Consider the following 23,617-nt stretch of genomic DNA (forward strand, 5'->3'; position numbering starts at 1 on the left):
TTATAGGGCTCAGAAATCAAACCCGCGCCCGCTCGCCGCCCGCCCGCGAACAGTCCTCCTGGCTAGACTCTCTAGCAACTTGCAAGACTTTGGTTAATCTTTAACCGTCCCAAAGGAAGTCTTTCCTTAAACCCTGGGTTTCCCTGCCCACCCCTCACTGCCCCCCAAGAGAGTCGTTGTTCACCTCCGTGTCTGTTCATCAACCTAGACATTCATCTAGGGGGTCTGTCCCATTCCCTTTTGAGCTCGATTTCCCCAGTCGCGCCAGTTAGACAAACACACAAACAAATAAACAAAGCGCGGTCTGGGGGCTGAGGCCTCTCTCCAAATTCCACCTTCTCTGCAGTTCTGGCCCTGCCTGGGTGGCTAGGGAGAGGGTGGGGGTAGAGGTGGGGGGTGGGCAACAAAAGGCTCTGGCCTTTCCGCTCTGCCCCTCAAGGTTATGGGTGATGTCCAAATTTAAGGCAGAAGTTCAAAGGCAGGAAACAAAGAGGAAACCGGCATCTTTCTTTCCCCAAAGGGAAAAGGCAGCCTCAGCTGGGAGCTTGGGACAAAGTGCCCATAGAGGCTCCTGAGAGTCTACTCTTTGTACCCAGACCAGTCTCTGTCTTCCTAAGGAGATCCCCAGGGCACCCTACAGTGCTTCTACTTCAGGCCTCCTAGTCCTGAGGTGAGCAAACCCAGCTTGGGATCAAACTAATCGGCCACTTCAAAGCCCAGGGCTTTCTCCCAAGCCTCTCTCCAGTCTGAAAGGATGAAACCCCCAATTCCAGGTCCTGAGATACTCCATTCCTGGGACCCCGCCCCCCACCCTTCCCAAAAGGACCTGGCCAGCCACCTTGGCTTCCCAAGCCTGGCTTCCAGTGGAGTTAAATCCCGACTAAGTCACCTCCCCACCCCTGCAGGGGTCTGATAACTTGCCCCTTTTTGGGGGTGGGGGGGTGGGGGGGCAAACATTTGGCAGTAAAAGGCAAACAGGAAGAGGACTGTCACACCAGGACCCAATACTCAAGTTTCCACAGTCTTTATTTTCCTTGTGCCCTGTCGCCTGTGTACATGCTGCGACATACGTGGTGGGTGAGAACGGAGGACAGGCCAACACTCCCATTACAAACAGAGCCACCAAACACTTCTTAAAACAGGGAGGCAGAGGAAATTCAATGGGAGGGTACCTGGCTTTCTCAGCTGAGGTCCCCAGAGCCTGTAGGGCCAGACTACCTTAGAGCTTACCCCTATGCTTTCCAAACATTCCAAGAAATCAAAAAGATCATTCCCATACCCTTCCCGCCCCTCCAATCCCCCAAGGAAGTCAACGAATGGCAAAATTTAAAAAGTATTCAAACAAAATAGGTTATGGTTCTTTTATTTACAAGTCTTTTGAACACCATCCCTGTATGAAGCGTACATTCAAATATTTTTTAGCAGTGAGTGAGTTTAATCGTGGAACACTGTAAACAGATAGAGCCTTTAAATATTCTCTTCATCATCTTTTTCCCCCTCTACGTTGCATCTTTTAAAATTCGCTTTGGTTCCTGCAGGGAAATATATATATATATATATATATAATATAATATTTATTTTTTAAAATAATTCCAAACTCCCTTGAGCTCTTGGAAGGTCGCCGGAAGCTTCCAAGCTCAGTTCTGGGGCGGTGAAGGGCAGAGTGCGGTGCCAGAACTGGGTATTTTGGGGACTCAAGCCCCTCATAGCTGGGGACCGCTGGCCCGGCCCACTGTGTCGCTGAGCAAATCCAAGCCTCAATTAAGTGTGGTGGAAACTTTGCCAGGCTGCCGCACTCCACAGGCATTTCCTGCAGAGATCTTGGGGCCAGCGGCCTGGATGCAGCCTCTTAGCTTTTTGATGTTTTCCACCTCGGGAAAGGTCTGCTCTGTGACCAGGCTTTAGGCCTGAGTGGCAGGCCAGGAAGAAAACCCTCACCGGTAGGAAAAACTAGGTGGGCTGCAGGAGACAACTGCTAGAAGCCCAGGCCTCAAGACAGTGCATTGAGTGGCTAGGAGGGGTGGAGAGCTGCTAATGCCACCTGGAATAGATTTTTTTTCCCCCTCCAGGATCAGCAGCCCTCTCCCACCTCACAGTCACCTTTTAGTCCAGCCGCCGTCTTTCACATTGGCTTTGGAAAGCAGCCCCACTCGGAACATCTAGGAATCCTCCCCCCTTCCTCCTGTTCCTGTCCCCAAGCTGAACTGTGTTTAAAGACAGAATAGCTTCTTGACGCAGGGGTCCTGGGGGTGGGCAGGCTCCATGTGGAGGGTCCTGGGCCCAGGTCGTTCTCCAGGGCGCTTGGCAGGGGGCCCAGTCCTGATGGAGACCACACCCAGCCCAAAGCTCCACAGTCTCTAAGAATGAACCACCAGGGGTCCCAAACCATTTATTCTAGTTGATGCACAACTCTCCAAATCCAATTTTTGTTAGGAATCTTAACCACAGATGCCCAAGAGAGTCCTGGGCCGCCTCCTTAGAGGCTGTCTCCGTGTAGCCTCCTCTCTTTTGCACATCTCTTTTCTTCGAAAGTCACCACGTGCCTTGACCTTGTCAAGGGCAAAATCTGCATATAATCTCACGTGTATGAAACCCCCCACCCAATTCCAGCAGGCTGGAGCCTTAGAGGAGCGGGTTGGCCGAGTAGTACTGTAAACGGTCTCTGTTAATTTTTTTTTCCTTCATTCTCCTGTTCTGAAACCAGATTTTGACTTGACGGTCAGTGAGGTTGAGCATGCGAGACAGCTGCAGGCGCTTCTCTTTGTTGATGTACACACTGAAGAAGAATTCCCGCTCCAGCTCCCGGATCTGGTACTTGGTATAGGGGCAGCGCTTTTTTCTGGTGCGTTGGCCACCTGTGGAGGGAGAAAGAAGCAGGGAGTGAGTCAGGTATGGGGGCTGCAGTCCGTCCTTGAGCCCCGAGTGGAGGAAAAGGGCTGGCCCAAGGGACTGCAAACCCCATCAAGGTCTCCTCAGTCCCCTGCCTTCAGACTCCTACTGCCAGCTGGGGACAGGCTGCAGGCGGAGACTCAGCCCCAGATAAAAGCCAGCTTCCTAGATAGGCCCCCAGGGAAGCTGCTCACGCTGCCCCCAGAGCAGAAAGGAGGGTTCCTTACAGCAACAGGCTAGTTTGTGCCGCAGAGGCGGCTTTCAAAGCTGCCGAGTGGGGGTTGCCTGGCTGCCTCCAGCCCCGCCAGACTAAACAAACAGCCGCCCGCGGACATTTCACCTTCAAGCACCTGGGCTGCTGGTTCCTGAGGCAGTAAAGTCGGCCCCAGCCCCAGTCTTTCCCGGCTGCGGCCCTGACTCGGCCCTTGTTAGCATCTGAGTCAGCTGCCGGGTCTTTGTCAGCCTGCGTTCTGGCCACCAACTCCTGCCTCCTGGACCAGCCTCCTGGCTTCCACGAGGTGAGGGGGTGGCAGCGGAAGCCCCCTACCCTGGGCCTTCCCTGAGCACCAAGGCCACAGAGCCACCCAGGTCCCCAGCAGGGCAGGGGTGCTGATTTAGATAGGGTGGAGGGAACAGGGGCTTCCCAAAAGCTGCCGGCAGGCTTCACTTGCTCCCCTTTTCAATAAAACTTCACAGGACGGAAAGGAAAAACCCCGCTTTTGACAGATTGAATAACAATTGTTAGTAACATGCAGTTGGACAGAAGGCGGCACGTAATTGCCACCGCGCCAGAGGAAAATGGCTTCCTTTTGGATAAAAAGGCCAACTTTGGCTTAATTTGTTCCTTTTAATGTGTTGCTCGAGCTACAGCGGGCTATTTTATCTGTAAAACACGCTCCTAGCGCCGTCGTTAAACAGGGATGCCTTTGAATCCCGGCTGGGACTGGAGTCCCGGCGCAACACATGGCTTTTATAAAAATCTCCGGATTACCTCGCTATCAAAGGCTCCCGGAGCCTTTGCAGGGGGAATTTACAGGCGCCCACCTCCGGCTCCCCAGCCCGATCTGGCCCTGAGCGGGGTCGAGCTGCCGGGCTTGGGACTGAGAAGGGAAAAAAGGGGAAAAGGGAGTTGTGTGTGTGTGTGTGTGTGTGTGTGTGTGTGTGTGTGTGTGTTGTGGTTTTTTTTTTTTTTTTTTTTTTTTTTTTTTGCAGGCATGCCTTGGCCGGTGGGTATTTCACGGCCAATTTCAGCACTCGCCACGTGATCCCGCCTTTTATAACAAAGTTTTGTTGGGGGAAACCTAAAGGCCCTTCATAAACCTTATATGCTTATAAAACAGCATATAAAAATTTAACAGCGGTGCTGCGCTAGATTTCCAACTCCCCTTTCATAAAGCGCAGGGCGCTTGCCTTTATACGTACTGGAGCCGCTGGCCTTGTCCTCAGTGTGGCCGGAAGACGACTCGGGGCTGCTGCTGCTGTCAGGGCGCCGTCGCCGCTCCTTCTCCTCCGCCGCTGCCGCCGCCGCCTCCCGGCAGCCGCCGCCGCCGCCGCCGCCGCCGTCCGAACTTGAAGTTGCCGGCGTGCCCGTGCCCGTGGCCGCTGCCGCTGCCGCCGCCGCCGCCGCCGCCGCCGCCGCGGAGGTCGCTGCGGCCGCCGGGGGCCCTTTCTCGGCGCTCTTGTCCCCGGGGTAGTCGGAGGAGGCGAGGTTTTCCGGGGTGCCGTAGGCCGTCTCGAAAAACTGGTCGAAAGCCTGTGGCAGAACGCCGTTCCTGCCCACGGTGCTATAGAAATTGGACGAGACGGCGGGGGTGGGGTGGTGGTAGACGTTGGCCGAGCTCTTGGCCAGCACGTCGCCAGGCACGCCGGCCGCGCTGGGCGCCTGCAGGCAGTCTCTGTGCACGAGCTCCTCCGCGGAGTAGCAGTGAGCCAGATTGCCGCGGGGGTGCCATTTAGTGGCGGGCTCAATGGCGTACTCTCTGAAGGTCACTTCGCGTACGGGTTGGACCTGGGGCAGGTTGGAAGAGTAGGAGTATGTCATTGGGCGCGAAGACGGGGTCTGGGGCAGAAAAGAAGGGAGGCTGGAGAAATCTGGACCCGAGACGTAGTAAGTACAACTTGGCAAATACATGTTAGAGGAGCAGGGACCACGCTCATCAAAATCCATCATTGGGCTACCTTGGGCTCTCCGCAGTAGCCGAGCTTAACATGATTCTCCACTGCAGCTGCCTCTTTGAAGCGGATCCGTGAAGTAGAAATTTGGAGACGTAAGCTGACGTGGAAATCTATCCCCATCCTTAGCAGGGAGGTGCTGGTCATGTGACCCGATGTTGAAATTGACAAGCTGCGAGCTGGTCCGGGCCTTTTTTTTTTTTTTTTTTCCCCTTTCCTTTCCCCCCCTCCCCTCCCTCCCCGGCTTCCTTTCTTTGTAGCCACCTCAGGGGAAGCAACAGATCGTCACTCGGTGTTCTCACCGAAAGCACGTAATCGCCGGTGTAACTCATGTTGGCTGGGGGGCCTCCCGGCGCGCGGCGAGGCTGGGGTGCGTCCCATGCCACTCGCTTGTGCTCAGCTGCACGGTCCTGGCCCTCAAGTGCGCCGAGGGCGGTGAGAGAGCTCAACTCCTGCCACCCATCACTCCCCGGGTGAGGGATGCCCCAGGCTGGGGGTGGCCGGGTGGGAGCTCGTCGCTGCGTGGCCCGTGCGCGGTCCTGGAATCTATTCTCCTGGAGGCTCGCGTTCGCACCTCCTTCTTCGCTATCCCCCTCCCACAGGCTTGCTCTGGAAACCACCTCTGCCTCCGACTCTGGCCGGACCCCCTTCGGGGCCAGGGTTCGCAGCCGTGGATGTGCCTGCCTCGTGGCTTGCCCGATTTGCACGGTGACTTGATTACACGCTCGCATTCATGGTCACTTCCGAAGCGCTTTAGTGCCTTCCGTCCCTAAACCGCCAACAACCAGGGCGGCTTCCCCCGCGGTTTGTCAGGCATCTGCAGGTCCCGGAAGGGCCTTCGTCTTACCCGGGATCCACCTCCACTTCATTCTCCCCGCCGGCCTCCTCACTCCACCCCCTGCCCTTGAAGAACCCCCCACCCCCTCCTCCCCGCTGCCTGCCGGGGTTCGGAGTCGCCCGGCAGAGCCGGGGGCTGTGGGGGCTGCGCCACGGTGCACCGGTCCGCTCGCCTGCCTGGTCTCATGGAGCTGAGGACCCGGGAAGCCGTGCGGTTGAGGCGAGCCTTGGGCTGCTTTAGGGGCGCTGACAGCCGAGGAGCGTTTTCCTGGGTATGCTGCACCTTCCGCGGGCTCAGCAGGCTGCCAGCGGAGCTTCAGAGCTGAGTGGGGGCAGTGAGGAGACGGCTAGGGACAGGGAGCCGTGGCTGAGAAAAGGGTAACGTGCTTCCTCTCCTTCCTGGCGAAGCGTGAGAGCCAGTGATGTGCAGGGAGAAACTCAGAAGGCTCGGCGCCCTTTCTGCTACTCATCCCACAGAAGAAACACAATGCCAGAGGAAAGAGCGCTGCTTCCCAAACTCGCGGGACCGGGGGTGACAAGAACGCCTCGGAAAGGCTAGATTTGAGCCCAAGGTAGAGACATAGCTGCTAGTCTAGGGGCCATAGCTGCTAGTAGGAGTCTTAGCTTTCTTGGGAAAAAGAAAGAAAAAAATTAAGATGGTGAAAAATGCTTGCCATCCTGCAGGATTGAATTATCAACGTTTGGGAGAAGTGAAAGAGGGCATAGGGCTGCCAGGCAGGACCGCAGCTGGGAGGGGCCCAGCCCTGGGGCCTCCCCACACCTATCTTCTTGGAAGGAGCTGGATGTCGCTGAAGCAAAGTTGAAAAATGAAAAAGGATAACCTTTTCCCTTTCCCCATCCAGGAAATAGCTGAAGGTATTTATATATCTCGGGGAGATTTAGAGTATAAACTCTAAGATCTTTGGTATTTAAGTGTCAACATCGATTTATTTATTTATTGCTGAGCTGACTGTAACTGACTCAATAACAAATCTAATCATGTATTGCACTGGAAAAGAACTATTCTCATTATGTGTTTTCTCCAAATGATGGCCCACCGTTGCATTTGAATACCTGCTGTAAATATCAATAATATCGAGTAATTACTCTGCAGTGGAGTAAACTAATTTATTGGCATTAATGTTTATGTGGCTCCTACCCCCTTCCTTTACAAGGGTTGCTTATCACAAATCAAACTGGTCGGACACATTGGTTTAATGAACTCTTTATTCAGGATTTGCTGCAAGAACTTTCATACCCCTTGAATCCCTAAGAGGTGAACTTGAAATTATTTGTGCATCTTCAGCTTGACATATTTGTCCACTGTGGCTTGCGCACTGTGCAGAGGGCAGCAGTGGTGTGAGTGAGGTCTGGTGGGAAGGAAGGTTATTGGGGAAAGGCAGCTTGAGACCTCCTAAAGCTGGGAATCGCAGTTACGGGATTGCCCTGCAGCGAAAAAACTTCGATTTCCAGCAGTGACCAACAAGGCAAAATATTTATTTCTCCACAGCATCTCTTTCTTGGAGACAGAATATAAAAGGGAGAAGGAGAGGTTTGCGAACAGTAGTGTTTGAGCCGTTCCCGGACTTGATTTTGGCTCTCCGAAACTATCTCCCGGTAGCCCACCCAGTCCCCCGCCACCCCGACCCTCGAACAAAAGGAATGCTTGAGGGGTTTCAGTGACTTTGCTGTAACAAAGGCGCCACCATTTCAGGGCTTGCCCCGCCCCTGGGTGAAGGCAAACAAATTCTTGCACTTGTATTAGGGCTTTTAAGACTATAATTGAACCCGGGGGCGTCTAGGAGAACCGAAAACAGTTCTAGACAGACCTGGGGTTTTATAGCAGTTTTGGCAGTCAACTTCAGCTTGTGCCTGAGCAGACCGGCTGCGGTGGCCCGCCAGCCGGGGACGCCAGGCTACCTCCCCCAGCTGCACGCAGCCCCTCTCCTAATTAGATCGGCTTTCCCCTTAGTGCCAGGGAGAGGGGGTACCGGCAGAAAGGTCAGTATGGGGATATACACTGTTCTGCGTAATCAACGCCTCCCGTGTCCCCGAGAGCCAAGCCGAGAGGGTGCCAGCAGGTCTGGATCCCATGGGTATCTGTAGGAGACAAAGGCAAATTTCCGAGAAGAGGCTGGGATGGAGGAAGGCTCTCCCAAAGCAGTTGGCAGGGTAATTCAAGAAGGCTGTACCGATGCGGGGTGTCGGGAGGGACACACAGCCCGGAAGAGGGTATGTTGGGGTGCTGCAGCAAAAATGGATGAGGGGAAAGGCTTTTGATGCCAGGAGAAGAGAAAATGCCTGGAGTGGCGAATGTTTTTACTTCCCCAGCAGCGACAGGAGGGGGTGCTCAGATCCCCAAGGCTTCGGACTTTTCCCAGCTTCGCCCGCTCCTGCCCCTCTTGCCCAGAATACACTGGCAGTGTGAATGTTTGCGGGGGTGGGAGGGAATAGTTGGGGGTGGGCGCAGATTGGAGCATCAGACCAAATCTGGGCAAGCAGGGGAGGCACAGCTGCAGGTACTTGGTTTTGACTTTGCTTTGAGCCTAACTGACTCTTCCGCTTTGCAGGAGGCCCTACACCCGAACTGAGCCCACCCTGCTCAGGGGAAGACCTGACGGGTGCTAAGGCCACCTGGAATGCCAAGTCCGAGTTGTATTTCTTAAAGAGATCGAGTGGATGAGGCTGTGACATTGGCCCCTGCCGACTGGTTTCCCACGAGCTGTTCTTTCTCAGGAGCTCCACAAAGCGGAGCCATCTCCAGAAAGCAATCTTCAGCATGTATTTCCTTTTATCCTCAACCCAGAGCCCCACGGCAGCTAATGCAAAAGGCCAAAAATGTTTTGGAGGAAGAAAAACAAAGGCAGGAAGTGGCGGCGGCCTGACGGTGCGTGTGTGTCTGCGGAGAAGGGAGGGAGCCGTTTCAATCTCTTCTTGTTGTTTTTCCAAACTTCAAGGTCTAGGCAGCCCTCGCAGGGCCGGGCCCTTTCGTTCCCCAAGCCGCGTTTGGAGATGGCCACCCGGAGAGGAGAAGGCTGGCGCCCCCGCGTCAGCGTGGTCAGGCGGAAACGGCTAACGAGGCGATTTGCTCAGCAAAGCAGACCGAGCCTTTGCAAGGCTCCCTGTGATTTGGCCTTAAATGGGGTGGGGGGTGGGGGGTGGGGGTTGAGGGGTTCGGCAGCACCTCCCGGATCCTCCTGCTGGGGCTGAATGCATCTTGGTGCAGATGATTCCTGCGTCCTACACTCCACCCACCTCCCCAGGCAGGATACTGGAATAAATTGTGTCCAGGTGCCTCTGCCCAGCACTGCCGCCTCCCTCCACTTCTTTTTGCAGCCGAAGGGTGCCTGCTGGCGGCGCCCGGCGCCCGGGCCAGGTAGCTTTGGTGCAGTCGGTGCGCACCAGGGCAACGTGAGGCTCTTTCACCGGTGTGTGTGTGGGGGGGGTTGTCATGCTGGGGATGTCTGCAGCACAGCCATTTGAGGGGCATGAGCCGAAAGGACTGTCACTTGATAGGCAGCTTAACACCTGTTCACTCAAAGGGAGAATAGAACAGTGGGCAGGGAGCAACTCTAGACTCTGGGGTTCCCAACCCCAAGTGCCGCTGCTGCTAGGGTGCCCTCTTTTCCCCTTAGTGCTAGCTTGGGCACTGAGGCCAGCTCACTGACCTCCAAATCTGAGAATCTGAAGTCCCCAGTGCCTGCACTTCAGCCCCTTCAGGCAAGTCAAGCCCCTCGGCAAGTAGCCAATAGTGGGAACGCCAATACCAGGCTGCTCGCTCACCATATTCCCTCCCTAGCTGGTCCTGTCTCCCTGCAGCTCCTGTTTGCCTGTCTCCCCATCCTCTTTCCAGCGGAGTCTCCCCTTCTCCAGCCTCCGGCCTTTTCTGATGCCCCTCCTAGGCCGAGCAAGAACTGAAGTGCCATGGGAGGGCACCCAACACTCAAGCACAGAAAAGGGGGCTGTTAGGTTCCTGACCACCCCCCACCCAAGTTTAGGACTTCACCAGGGATCTGAACGAGATCTCTTACCTCATTCTTCTGAACACTCCATTCCAAGGCCATACCGTGTTATTTTTCTTTCCTTCTCTCATCAATATTTCCTTCACTTCTTGGGACTTAGCTCCAGGATGGCAGCTAGCCTGGGAAGGGTCCAGCCCACTTGACAGACCAAACCTCACTCGCAAAGATCTACAGTCATTTACCTATGGATCACTTAGGGCACTAAAATTTTTTGCCTTTTCTTGTTGTACTGAGCCCCTAGCTACCTCGGTCCCTAAAACGTCACACTTATTTCTAGAAAAGCTACACAGAAGACTATTTCAACCCCAGTGACCACACTGCATACAGGTGCAAAAGCCAACTGGTGGCCCGGTGTGGAAACAGCCACCGAGCCCTTCCTGGGTTTGGAGGCCAGGCTTTTATTTGAGGGCCGTCTCCTTCTAAATGGGAGGTGTCTGGAGGTGCGTTGTCCTCCATGGTGATTCTGGATAATGGGTTGTCTGGGGAAGCCCAGGGGATCTCCCAGGATTTGTTCTCAGGAAACAGTTTATCGGCAGATTTTGGCCAATCTATATCACATTTCGAGGTGTTGTCCAGAGGTGGCACTGAGGCTGCCATGAAATATTTGGAGACCCTCTCTATCACTAGTAGGTGGAGGCAGCAGTTAACTTCTCTCCTTGCCTTGGCAAGGCACCCGCCTGTCCACAAGCTCTTCTACCGTTGCCTATAGCACAAGAACAGGTAATGCCTTGAACTTGACCTTACAGTTGGTTCTCATCTGACTCACAGGTTCAATCTTCCAAGGTCCCTAAACATCTGAAGAAGTCCACATCCTTCCTCTGGTTGCTAAAGAGTGGGGCATAGGGCTCAGCTGAGGGTCCCAGACACTCAAGCAATCTGGTTATATTTAGTTTAGTGGGTCCCAAATTGATGGGAGAGAGTTACTTCCTTTGAGAATAACTATTTTTACTTTTATTGTTGTGGATTCATTATTAAAAAAAAATCACCCCCCTCATCTTATCAAGTGGGAACAAATGGAGTAGGGGAAACTTTCAAGGACAAAGCCCTGGTTCTCAGCATCTGCTTTCTATTCTCCCTGAAACTTCGGCCCAAACGGGTTTCTCCAGCAGAGGGTATCGGCAATAAAGTGGACAAAAGAGGGCGGCCCAAACAGAAGGCTAGCCCTGGCCCTCAGGGTCTTGTCCCTACAGCTGTGGTTCACAGGAAGCCTCCAAGGCCCCAAGCTCCAGCTGCCTCCTAGGTCAATTCCCCAGGCTCCTTCACGTCTACTCCGGCAGCAATCCGTGGTTCACATTGCAGACTTAAAAAGAGCGAGCCCATGCCCAGCCCATGGCTACCCTAGGAGTCTCTCCCACATGCCCTTCCAGGCAGTTCTGTGACCATACCTATTCATGGGCAATTCCTCCAGCTAGTGTCCCTTCAAAGGCCCTACTTCACCCGTGCAGCTTTAGGTATAAAGCCCAGCTATTCTGTCCTCTGTGGAGGTGTGTGTGTGGGGGGGGGGGAGATGAAATCCTTTACAGGGCCTCTTTGATTCACCTGGAGCCTAAGCTCAGGGCTGACTCTGCCTAAGCTATTTGTTTACCACTGGGCCTGATGGGTGACCCTGTGCAGGCAGGCTACGGGGCAGAGGGCAAGGCTCCCACCCCTCCAGAGCACAGTGAGTGGGTTTGGGGGCCCCGGGAGTCAGGGATTTTTACCTTTGGCAGAGTGCACCTCACTTCTTGGCACAGATTTTAGGCAGGAGAAGAAGAGCATCAAAGTGCACAAAGCATCAGCATGCACTTCAAGGAGCAGACCTGGACTAGAGGACCTTAAGAGAGGTTCCCAGCAGGGTCCTTGCTCCCCTATCCTATTCCTGGCTCTGCTGGCCCACAGGCCCTGCGGGTCCCCTGTTTCTGCCGGAGCCCAGAACTCTGATCCAGCCACATTCGCTCTCCAGAGCTTGCAGGCGCTGCCTCTCGCCGGGGCTAGGCCTCCGCGGGCTCCGAAGTGTCCTGGACCAGCTTTTCCAGGACTCGACGGGGACATAGCCTGGGCCACATCTGGCTGCGGGAACTCCTTTTCAGTAGCCAGGAAAGAACCCTCGCCTCCAGTCCGCGAGTCCAGGCCATCAGAACCCGCTAGCAGTCGGCCAAGTGTGGGTCCCGGGCCTTCCTGAGTCCGCCGCGGCCCTGACCGTGGAGGCGGCCATCCTGCCGAGGACTTGACCTTTGCGGCTCGGCGAGGGGAGGGCGCTCTCTGAGCTGCCGGGAGGGGGATTCTGCTTTCTCCAGCTTCTCCCACCCAATGGCAGCCTGGACAACCCACGCATGCAGCGCCGCTCACCTCCATCCCCCCTCCATTTTGTGCAGTGTCCGCAGGCCCGCGGCCGAAACAAAGCCCCCAGCAGTGCTCTCACCACCTCCTTTGCGAGCTCTTGTCCCCAACTCCCCTTGGCTAAAAGGTTCAGAGCTAAAGCCAAGCGGTCCAAGGCCCTCCCCAGCGTCCTCTTCTCTCGCTGGACCCCAGCCGCCCGCAGCCAATGCCAGGGTACTACTGAGGGTGCCAACCGGGCCCCTGCCGGTGCCATCTTCCCGGGAGAGGGGTCCTGGCCTCGGGCTGCGGGCGGCGCCGGGCCTACCGAGCAGAGCCACAGAGGCGCTGGGCGCAGCGAGGCCGGAGGCCGCTTCCCGGCCCAAGCCCAGGCCCAGGCCCAGGCGGAGACCCGGGGCTGCTCGGAGGGCCCGGATTCGGGTCCACAGCGTGCTCCCGCGTGCCCAGCTCGCTCTCCGCTCCCTCGGATGTCACCCCACCCCTCGGCCCGGGGCTCAGAAAGCGGAAGTATTTGGTAGAGAAAAAACACGGTTTCTTTTCAGTCCGTCCTCAGAACCCCTTTTAGAGAAAATGCTCCTGTCAAGTTTTATTTCCCGTGCAAACCACCTTCCACGCTGCCAAGAATTAAGACCGGGAGAGATTAAATACCCGATTATTCTCTTGGGGAGGGCGGGGCGGGGCGGAGAAGCGGGCACCCGCACAAAACATTCGTTTCAATCGGCTTGTCCTCATCAAATCACGCCTGGAGAGGCCCGCTAAGGCCCCGCTCTCGGGCGACCGTGACGTCAGCCTGCAGCTGCGGGGCGACTCCCCGGCGCGGGTGCCCGGCCCTCGGAGGAGCCCGCCAGGCGCGGGCCTCGGGGCTCCAGCGCCCTGACCTCGGCCAAGCGTGCTGCTGCGTGCCTCCTGCGACACACAAGCCTTGCAGGCAAGGCCGGCTCTGGCAGGGTCGGAGCCTCCATTTTGAGCAAAGGGTTCGCTCGGAAGCAGGGAGGATTTGGAGCGTCGCCTCTGCCCCGGGGGCGCGACATCAGGCGGCGCTCTGAGTCCGCGGCTGGCGCTTCTGCGGCTCGTCCACACGCCCGCACCTGGGCCGAGCCCCGCGCCGCCGCGCCGCCGCCCGCCGACGTTCCAGCGTCTCTAAGGGGCCGTGCTCATGCTTTCTGCCGGGGTCCCGGCTCTTCAGTTGCGCGACGGAGCCGGGCAGAAATGAAATCAACTGTGACAAGGCCGTAGCTGCTTTCATGGAGGGATTTTTCCGTGCCGGCGTCTTTCTTCCTTCCTTCCTTTCTTTTTTTCCCCCCTTCCTTTTGAAATCAAATTAAAAATAGCAGACACCTCTCAGGCATTCGGCGGTGCTAGGTAGAGGTTGGAGGATGGAAGCAGCCGATCAGAAAGTGGGTGTTTTCATAAAGAATGAGGCCGGCTGCTATTTACCCGGCGGCCTAGCCGATGAAAACTTAATTGTTGTGTGCGGTTCCTAAAACCTAGGCATAAATCTCCCCGGGCCGCTCGGATAACGCCACATCGTTGTTTATGAAAACTGGGATGTGAGCTACTTCGCTGCACGTTTCTCTGATTCACCAGGTCTTGGGCTGCTGACACGCATTCGATCAACTTTAAAGGAACGCGCATAAATCAGGAAGCCCCTAGCGTCTCCTCCGTAGAGGTCCGCAAATCCGGAAGGGCGCCTCTGAACCCTCCCGGTCGGGGGGCTTAGCAGTGCTGGACAGCCCCCGTCTCCCCTCCGAAACTCCGGAATCCGTAGAGAGGAAGCGAGAAGCCGCATCTTCACCAGACCCTCCAAACACACGCAGCAGGGTGTAATCTGCACAGACATTAGGCGGTGAAATCTGTGTCATTTCCCGCACGCATACGTATGACCCTCCGCTGAATTTCACTGACTCGTGAATTTTTCAGAAAGCACTTCCATTAGGTTGAGTTTTAAAAAAGAATAGTTTTCTTTCCCCCTTTCTTTAAAAATTATTGCTTCTCTCTCTCTCTGTGTCTCTTAACAATTTAAACGGATGGCTTCAGTTCTGCATCAGGCATAAATAGTAGTTAAATGCAAAGTGACATTTTACAATCATCCACTTAAAATACCTTAATAAATTTGACAGTATTAAGAGCATATGGAAAAAGTGGTTGTTTTTTTTTTTTTTTTAAAGTCCCATATTTACAGTTTTGTAAAGGGCAGGCCATTACAGGATTCAAAATCTTTGCTAATAGATGAAAACAGTGTCTAGCTGTTTTCATATTTACAATTTCTTGTTCAGAAGAGGCTTCCCTTTTAGGAAAAAAGAAAACACATTTGAATCAGCTATCCATCCAGCTGTACTATCCTGGTGTCTGGTGTTATTATTGCTATATGGTGGCTGGAGTCCTTCTGGATGTCTTTTTTCTAAAGGTTTAGACTAATTGCTATTTGGGTATTAGGGATCATAATCCATGCTTGCTTTCGGTTATCTGGTAGATCCATAAGAATTTTAAATAAGAGGGGAGCTACGTCGGGTCGACTATCACCAACCATTTAGAACGGGGGAAAAAAACCCTGAAATATCTTCCGTCATTAGTTTCAAAAATTGAAGGGGGTGGGGGGAAAGAAAACTACTACTTTACCCAGAGTTCCTGCGATGGGTTTTGAAAGGGGCGGTATTCGGGCTTCAGAGCGGCTGTTGGCCTCCTTCCTAGGCCTGAGGCTCAGAATATTTCTTACATCTAAAGAAAAATATCCCCCGTCAACAGAAGAGTCCCCTTTGGAGCTGTTCGTAAACACACAGTATGATCCAGCTTCGAGGGGATTTTCCACCACTTTAAACATTTTGGGGAGAAAGTTGTTCCTTTGGCTTGATGGCAGCTTGTTTAGAAAGGGAGAGCTGTGGAACACGATGTGGGGCGCTTGAACTGGACCATCATTTTCATTTGTTTCCACCAGTGGAGTTAAAATCCATGTTCGGGGCAGCAAAACTGGATTGCACGTCTCAAGACCAGCCCACACGTATGCTTCAAGACCATGCTGTTTCTGAGACAGCTTTAAAGATTCTAGAATTCTCCGTCTGTAAAGAAGCTCTAAGTCCAGGTTGGAGAGGTTTCCGTCAGCCAGGTTTCTCAGCAACCAATGTTGTTTTCCATAAATCAATGAATATGGTTTTTTAATTCACAATGACTTTCCTCTAACATAAAGATAAAATTAACCTCATCTCAAAATTCTGCATCCTAAGGCTCCTGGTTCCACCAACATTTCAATATATATATATATATATATATATATATATATATATATATATGCATAGCACGGATTTGACAAAAACACATTATCTTGTGTGTATATTAAATAGAAAACATACATGCGTGTTATTTATGACTCTAAACACAGCACCTGATGTGTTGTTGGGGGGTCAACAAGTAGTAGATATACTTGGTATTATTGTTATTGTTTTGATGGTGATCGTTAATATTAATTGTGTCTATTTCTTCCACAAATCAAATGGCAGTTTCTGCAAACAGCAGTATAAGATTGCACACCACCCACGAGCAGTAATCGGCTCTGAGAGATCCAGGATAACTCTCCTTCTGCATCCATAATATGGTCATTTTGTAGATATGAGATCTTTCAGCTCTCCATACTGACCTCCTAAGAGGTTTCTTTGAGTTTCTGAAATGTAACTCTAGAACCCTAGAGTTAGCGAGGCATCTGAAACTTTTTATTTGCCATATAGACTCCCCTATAGCTCTAATTAGGACGGTAGACCACCTTGGAGGGTGAGGGCCAGGAAAGAATGGTTATTTAAGAACACCTTTTAGACTGTAACAAAAACGTACAGCTTTGAAGCAGATCTGCAGAAATCTGAGGCAGAGCGGGCACTGGGAAGACAAATCAAACTTGGCCATTAAAGAAAAGGAGCAAAACTTCATCATGTAAAGTACATTTTGTACCTCAACTCTAGAAATCACCTTAAGTTACAACATCTTGGGTCATCAGTAATTAGTGATATTGGATCTGTACAGACTCTACAAATATATATATATATATATATATATATATACAAGCACACACAAGCACTGATATGCAAATGTATACATGTATACACACAAATAATATATATTCACATATATACAGGCACATGTATAACTTACATATATTCAAATTTGTTCCATCTGGAGCCAAAGAAATGAGTACTAAATCTCTAAAACAAGGAGTCAAGGAGGTAAGACCTTTTGATTCCCTTGAAGCTGAAGAATTACAAGGAAGCTTGTCAACGCGAGGTGGCGCCCTTGATCTACTAATCCAGCCGAGGCCAATTCATGAGCTGTCAAAAGTCAAGGTCACAAATTGTCTTTTTTCGTCAAGGTCAAGGTTTAAGGCCTTTCCTAGTCCTGTCATTTCAACAAATATCAAAACCTGCCCTTTCAGACACATGCAGACCCAACAGTATATTTGAAAATACGATATAGCCTGGGCATCACTGATACTCAACAACTGGTTTTCATTTTCCACAGTGAGCCTGGGAATTTATACTATCTCTTCCTCCTTTCTTTTTTCTCCTTCTCAGAATGTCTAATGCTTTAACTTTCTTGGAGCACTTATCTAAATTTTCAGGATTTTAGTTATGAGGGAGTTCTCCTTTTGCTTAAAAAATTTGTAGTGAAAAAAAAAAAAAGACTGAATTAATAATAGAAAAGAATGGTCCTTGGTTTGTATAGGACAAACCCGCTCCATTTTTCCTTTCTGTGCAGTGCATATTTAGTATAGGAAAATAATGAGTATTTCCTTTAGATTTTAATGGCAGTGACTATTTTATTACCATAATTAATACCACTATATCATTATCTACAGGTCTAAGGTTTTTTAATTCTTATTTTTAGTAGAAATGTTTGAAAAGCAGGTGCACAAATACATTTTCACAGTGTGCTGAATGTCTTTATTTACAAGATAGCATTTTATAGTGAATGTGAACAAAATGAATGTGCTGGTCGAAATAACTGCTTGATTAAAAATGTGCTGTAAAGATGAATCCTTAAACTTCCTAATGCAGTCTTATAACACAATAAACAAGGAAAAAATACTAATCCCTTAATAGATCAAAGTATAGAATTGTAAACATCTAAATGTTTCAGGGGAATGGATTTCCGTTCTGAGTTTTCTAAAAAAATAAAAAAGCAAAATTATTCTCCAGCAAATGTTTAGTAAATTCTGGGGGAAATACCAGTTTAAATGAAACATGAACTCTGTTCAATCCAAAGCCCACCTTGTCCCGATGGACCTCTCAGGATAGCTGATAAAGTGAATTCTATGAAACATCTGATGCTTGAAACATTTTTTTTTGAAAAGTTATCAAATCCTTTGGAAAGTAAATGGTATCAGGCAGAGCATATAATCCAAATGGCACAAAATATGCTTGTTATGAGCAATTTAAAATTATTGTCAGAAAGACGTTCCCAACCTGGGGTTCCCTTGTAGCCTCAAAGGCTCAGCTGGTTGTATTTACTACCAAGACAAATGATCCTCAGAAAAGCTCTCTCTCCCTTTCTTCCTTCATTGTAAATAGCCCAAGATCATTATTTCAGTACCTTCTCCTCTCTCCCCTTCTCAATCTATACATGTTTTGCAGAATATACAACAATGGTAGGCATTTCACTGAGATTTACCTGAGCAGTCACTTAACATGCAAAGGAGATGTCAATGGCGACCCAAAGACAAGCAGATGTTTACAACAGCCTCTTACTTTTGTAACCAAGTTTTGGATTATTACCATATAACACAGTATCCTGAAATAGTATGGTCACATAAATACTTACAAGATTTCAGTAAATGCGTAACTTATCTGAAATTGCATATTTGGGGGTTGACGTTCAACTCTAGAGTTTGTCATTTAACGGTCTGGTGGGGTTGGCGGGAGAACTGGAAGTCTTTACCTTTTCTTAAAGTTTTAAAAGAGTTGTAGATTCCACCAAGGAGAAAGAGATCTCCCTTAGGAAAGCAAAATGCCAGTGTCTTTCTCTTTCTCTTTCCCATTCTTCAGTTATTATTATTAAGCATTATGTTCATTCTATCTGGGCAAAGCAACGAGTTCTGAAGCATTTCTTCAAGTTGCTCTCTCGCTCCACTTTTAATCCATTAACTAGTGGTCTTCAGTTTGTTGATGACTTTTTTCTCTTTGACCCTCCTGTTCTGGAACCAGATTGTAACCTGCCGCTCGGAGAGATTTGTCGTGGCTGATATCCTCCTCCGTTTGTCCTTGGTAATGAATTTGTTTGTAGCATATTCCCGTTCGAGTTCTTTTAATTGCACCTTGGTGTAAGGGACCCGCTTCTTTCTCCCTCGCCTGTAGGAGCTGGCGTCTGAGGGATGAGAAACCACGTCTGGAAGATAGGGAAGAAGGCAAGTTACACAGGGAGCAGACCCAGACCAGGACAGGCGACAGACAGCTCGATCTGAGCCACCCGCCTTGCATCGCCCAGCTGCCTTTTGCCATGCGTGGGTACAATCCAGCCTTCCGCTAAGACCTGAAGGGTCGGTGGGGTGGGGGGTGGGGGGTGGTTAGCCCTGCACTGAAATGAAATAGCCTATGGCTCCATTGGCCACCCAGCCGAGCCATCCAGTCCACACAGCGCGCTGGGTTCGCTTGACCGCCTGGCCCAGCGGCCCACACCTTAGCCCCAGACGCAGGGGATAACACTTCTATGCCTGGCTCCTCTCTGTATACCCCAATCCCCAACACTTGATGCTTCTACACTGAAGCCCTTTTTTGAGAGAACGAATAGGGGCAATTTTGTAAACCGTTTCCAGGTCAACTTTCCATCCTTAAGTCGATGTCAAGGGCTAAGGAGGGCGGGGCACAGAGGGAGAAGGGAGCCAGCCAGGGTCCGCACAAGCTTCTTCCCAGCCATCCCTCCTCACCCAGAGAGAGCCAGGAGTGGGCCCAACTCAAGGGCAGCGCGGGCCGCGCCAGCTAGCCGGGGTCGGGCTCCCAGGGGCGCAGGCCAGGGAGAGAGCAGAGGGGCAGGAGGGTGACCCGGGAGCGAGCGGCAGAGAAGCTGGAGCAGAGCCGGAGGACCGGGGTTGAGAAGGGGGCGCCATTTACCGGGCAGAGTGGACTTCCAGAGGTGGGGAGGCTGCGCCTGCTCTTTGGGGCAGTACATTTGGCCGTTCCAGCCGTTGGGCAGCGCCCAGGGCTGGTAGCTTTCCATGGGGAGACCCAGGGGCTCGTGGCGCGACTCGCCGGGGCCCCCGAGGCCGGGCACCACCGGCATATCCAGGTAGCCAGGCACGGGCTGATGGTGGTGGTAAGGCCCGGGCGCGTAGCCCTGGTGGTAGAAGGCGAACTCCTTGGCGCGGGAGCTGAACTCCTCGGCCGCCGGGCCGGCCGTATCCATGTACTTGTCCGCGAAGGCGGCGGCAGCCGCGGCGGCCGAGGCTGGCTGCGCGCACGACTTGATGGCGTTGGGGTGCGGGCCCATGCGGGCACACGGGTAGTAGCCGCTGCCGAAATAGCCGTAGGGCAGCGCCGCGGGCCCCGACGAGCTCTGCGCCGCCGCCGAGCAGGGACTGCACTGCTTGGCGGCCTCGGCGCCCGCCGGGCCCGCCGGGCCGGGCCCTCCAGAGGACGACGCAGCCGCGGCCGCGGCCGCGGCGGCGGCGGCGGCGGCGGCGGCAGCGGCGGCCGACGGGGGCGCCTCCCCGGGCGCGCTGTTGTAGGCAGCGGCGGCGCCGGGCGCCAGGGGCGCCGGATGCGCCATCAGGTTGCGGCACTGGTTGGCTGCGGCCGCGGCGGCCGCTGCGGCCGCCGCCGCCACCGAGAAGTTGCCCCCCGCGGCCGCGGCGGCCGGGTGGGGGAAGCCCCCGCCCCCGGCCCCGGCCGCCGCCGCCGCTGCCGCCGCCGCCGCCGCCGCCGCCGCCCCTTCCATGTTCTTGTTGAGTTCGTCGGCCACCAAGCCACCGCCGTTGTCGTAGAGAAACATGACGGTGGGCTCGATCCAGCGGGGGTGGAGGAGCACGGAGGCTGTCATAGCCCGAGCCGCATGGAGAAGACCCCAGTGGCGCTGTTTTAAAAAGCCCCCAAGAAGTGAAGAGCGCGCGGCGCGGGGCCGGGGCCCGAGCGAGGGGGGCGGATCGCGCCCCGCGGGGTCGCGCCAGGCGGCCGCCCATTGGCCCGCCCCCCCCCGCTCCGCCCACGGCGTATGCAAAGCGGGCGGCTCCAACCCGGGTCTGCGCTGTGCACCCGCGGTCCCCGCCGCCGCCCGCGCCGTCCCCAGCGCCAGAGCCAGCGCCCGCCGCGCGGCCACGCACCATTCACCCAGAAGAGAGGCGGGGGACCCGGGCGGGTGGAGGCGGAGGACCGGGCGGGTGCGGTAGGGAAGGAAGGGCGGCCTCCTCCAGCTCCCCTTCTCTTCCCCTAACCCAGTGGGGCCCAGAGTAGCGTAAAGCGGGGAGGGGACAGAGGCGCGCCGTTGGGTTGAGACCTGAAGCGGTGGGAATAGATCAGGTAAATCTGCGGAAGGTTGGGGATGGGATAGTAGCGAAAACGGGGCGTAGTCCAGGCTGGGTGTTTCCTGGGGCCTCCGACGCTGTTTTCTTTCCAGGTATCCGCGAGTCTTCCTGCCGTGGGACCCCAGCGTGGACACTAGCGTTTTCGGCTTCGACAGCGTCACGATTTGGCTCTTTCCAGAGGAACAGTGGCGGGGGCATTTGCGGATGCGCCTGGCTCATGGGCCCCCAGGACGTTCCACTGTGGAAAGTTCGGACTGTGTTTAGGGGATCCCTCCCCTTGGCTGTCCACAGTGTTGGTGGGCAATTTCATACACTCGCACTTAGGCCCATAGGGTCAGAACGACCCCCTCACACCCACACTGACACACGCACACACACTCAAGTGTACCCTGTCCACATCCTCCCATTTAGGTATAGAGACTGCTCCTCAGTCTGCCCCAGTGACAACTCTCCCTCCTCCAGAGACTTTGGAGCCATCTGTGTGCACTGTTCTCTGGTGCTCCCACCTCTCCAGCCAGGCTGGCCTGTCTTGGGAATTTAAAAGGAACAGCCCCAAGTGCTGGCTGGGAGCTCCCTTTCTGGCGCCTAAGGAGGCTTCAGACTTCGTAGCTCTTGGACAGGAGCTCATTCTTCAGGCACCTGGGCACTCCCCGTTTCACTCCATTTTTCGACAGGAGAAAGAAAGGGACTCTGTAGGGCCACTTCAAGTAGAACTGGGGAGAGCGTTGTCGCTAGCCTGCAGAGGGTGTCCAGTCCTCCTCTGTCCAAGAACCAGCCCGAGAAACCTTCCCTCTGTGTCGGAAATGCAGACCCTTTCCTGAGAGCAAGGTGGGGTGTCGGTGCTGGAAGAGCCAAGCAGCCCCCATTTTTTTTGGTGAGGGATCCTGGAGGTCCTGTTGCTTTTGGGTTACATACTTCCGTTTCCAATTGTGGAGGCTGTGAGCGCGTCAGATGCCCAGGAGAGGAATATGCGTTCAAAATGAAAGTGGGTATATTATTCTATGGGAACATCAGGTTTGGAGAGAGCGTTGGACTCCCTTTGACACCAGGTGGATTGGTGAGCATCCAAGCATGGACCTGTCCTCCGGTCCTAGTTTGCAGACTCAGCCAGCAGCTCAGGGCACTGCAAATATCCCCAGTCCCTGTTCCCTGCTCTGATCTGCTCTTTAAAGCTCCTGGTCTTCCTGCAGAGTCCGGACCAATGACCCTGGGCTCTGACTTTTATCTGCCTTGATCCCCAGGTTTGCTCAGACCAATGTAAGTGTTGTTCAATAACACCTTCTATGACACCCTCCTCCCAACATAGACATACCCAGTGTGCCCTTTCCCTCCTGCCTTTTTAGTAGCTCCGGGTAAATATTGATTTGCCTCCAGTTTACCTCCTCCCTGAATGGCCGTTTGCAGACTGAGGAACTAGCCTCTGGAGCGACTCGATTTTTGTGTTACTTTCCGGCCTGTTCGCCCCCCTTTCTTCCTCCAAGTGACATTGTAAAACTCACAGTGACAAAGAAACAGGGTAGGGTTCGAGGCCCCAGTTCCTGAGGAGTTGAGGGCTGTTTTACATACAGGTCAGACACGGCTAGAGGCCAAGGTCAAGTTGAAAGTTGCAGTCTAGCCAGCGTGAGAACTGCCATGCAAGCCTGGAGACCCAGGCAGCTGCCGATAAGCCCACTGCTCACCTCCCTTGTCTCGCTCTTGACTCTTTTTTTCCTTCGGAATGATTCTTTCTCGCTCTGTTTGGTTCCTCGGCATTTTTTTTTCTTTTTTCTTTTTTTTTGCTGCCTTCGTGGAGATTTTGGGGCGGTGTTTACAGACTCTTCTTCTCTGCCTCCACCCTGCTCTCTTGGCCCGGGCTTCCAGCCTCTTCTGTTTTCCAGCCAGACCCAGAAAAACGAAAACACAGCTCGGGGAGCCCCCACCAGCCGGGGCCTGTGCCAGCTCACCTCTGGCCATGGCGCAGCTGCTGGTGCACACAGCGGCCAAGGCCGGCTCCACATTCCTCCCTCCCTCTCCCCACTTCACCGGAGACCGAGCCCTGCATGCAGAGGAAGGGCCCCAGCTCCACGGACTGCCAAGGTCGACTGGGTCCCTCCTCACCAAAAATGGTGAGACAAGATTTCATCTTGTCTGCAGAGAAGCCACAAGCAGGTTTGTCTGGGAGGGAAGGCGCTGGGGGAAGACCTTGGGTTGCATCTCGGATTAGGTTTTGCTTCCTAAACTTGGCGGCTCCTCCAAGGAAGGGCTTCAAGCCTGAATTATTTATTGAGCTTTGTGGTGGATCTTTAGTGATCAAGTAATCTGGATATTTTCTGAGTTCCCTATATCTTTCTATCAACTTTTAAATACTCTCAAGACATCATTACTTAGAAAGAGGCAGGCTGCTTGTTTCCCCCCCCCCCTTTTTTTTTGTCTTGGATCTCGATATATATGAAATGATTTTTTTTTTTTTAACCAGGCAAGTCAGTGGCGTCCTGGTGTGCCTTCACTGTTTTTTATTTTTATTTTTTTAAGTCTGCAGGTCCTATTAGATATTGAATTGCAACCTCCAACCAGTGAGGATAGTTTCTAGAATTTGAATGAGCTCTGTGAATAATTTTGGGTCTCAGTTTCTAGAATTTCGACTCAACTTTGAAGCAGGAAAGTCTCTCCACCTTCTTTTTTTTTTTTTCCCCAAGACATAAGAGGTTCTTTAATGGTTCCTAATACTATTTCTTAGCCTCTTACCCCTCCAGGCAGCTACCAAACTGACTTTTTGTGGGAAAAGAAAGGATTGAGAACAGCGAAGAACTGGAGTATGCCTTAGGAAGCAAGCAAAGGCTCTCCCAGTGCTCTTCCTCTTTCCCTAAAGGCAAGATCAAGATTCACTTGCCTGCCCAGCTAGTTGCATCTG

At 53.1% G+C, this 23,617-nt stretch overlaps 2 protein-coding genes and 1 long non-coding RNA gene across 4 annotated transcripts; 1 reads left to right on the plus strand and 2 right to left on the minus strand.

Moving 5' to 3' along the window:
* Window positions 1-1,347: 1,347 nt before the first annotated feature.
* On the minus strand, window positions 1,348-5,282 carry HOXA11 (homeobox A11). Its single transcript, XM_043589153.1, has 2 exons — window positions 4,312-5,282; window positions 1,348-2,855 (listed from the first exon to the last, which is right to left on the minus strand). The coding sequence occupies exons 1-2, from the start codon at window positions 5,057-5,059 to the stop codon at window positions 2,623-2,625; spliced, it is 981 nt and encodes a 326-aa protein (XP_043445088.1). The 5' UTR covers window positions 5,060-5,282; the 3' UTR covers window positions 1,348-2,622.
* A 167-nt stretch (window positions 5,283-5,449) lies between these two features.
* LOC122488039 lies at window positions 5,450-9,205 on the plus strand. 2 transcript variants are annotated; one of them, XR_006298544.1, is made up of 3 exons: window positions 5,450-6,470; window positions 6,583-6,774; window positions 8,469-9,205. It is a non-coding gene; the product is annotated as an uncharacterized LOC122488039 (long non-coding RNA). The 2 variants fall into 2 exon arrangements; XR_006298545.1 differs by having other exon boundaries at window positions 5,450-6,774.
* Window positions 9,206-15,918: 6,713 nt separating this feature from the next.
* Window positions 15,919-20,339, minus strand: HOXA13 (homeobox A13). The gene is made up of 2 exons (XM_043589155.1): window positions 19,322-20,339; window positions 15,919-18,599 (listed from the first exon to the last, which is right to left on the minus strand). The coding sequence occupies exons 1-2, from the start codon at window positions 20,244-20,246 to the stop codon at window positions 18,355-18,357; spliced, it is 1,170 nt and encodes a 389-aa protein (XP_043445090.1). The 5' UTR covers window positions 20,247-20,339; the 3' UTR covers window positions 15,919-18,354.
* Window positions 20,340-23,617: the final 3,278 nt, after the last annotated feature.

The sequence above is a fragment of the Prionailurus bengalensis genome, chromosome A2 (genome assembly GCF_016509475.1).
Source record: "Prionailurus bengalensis isolate Pbe53 chromosome A2, Fcat_Pben_1.1_paternal_pri, whole genome shotgun sequence".
NCBI classification, from domain to species: Eukaryota; Metazoa; Chordata; class Mammalia; order Carnivora; family Felidae; genus Prionailurus; species Prionailurus bengalensis.

Bases quoted from the DNA above. Each gene is read 5' to 3' on its own strand.
- HOXA11 (XM_043589153.1), bottom strand. From the start codon at position 5,059: ATGATGGATTTTGATGAGCGTGGTCCCTGCTCCTCTAACATGTATTTG. The intron at 2,856-4,311 runs GTACGTATAAAG...CTCCCTCCACAG, and splicing joins GGACAAGGCCAGCGGCTCCA to GTGGCCAACGCACCAGAAAA.
- HOXA13 (XM_043589155.1), bottom strand. From the start codon at position 20,246: ATGACAGCCTCCGTGCTCCTCCACCCCCGCTGGATCGAGCCCACCGTC. The intron at 18,600-19,321 runs GTAAATGGCGCC...CCTATCTTCCAG, and splicing joins CTGGAAGTCCACTCTGCCCG to ACGTGGTTTCTCATCCCTCA.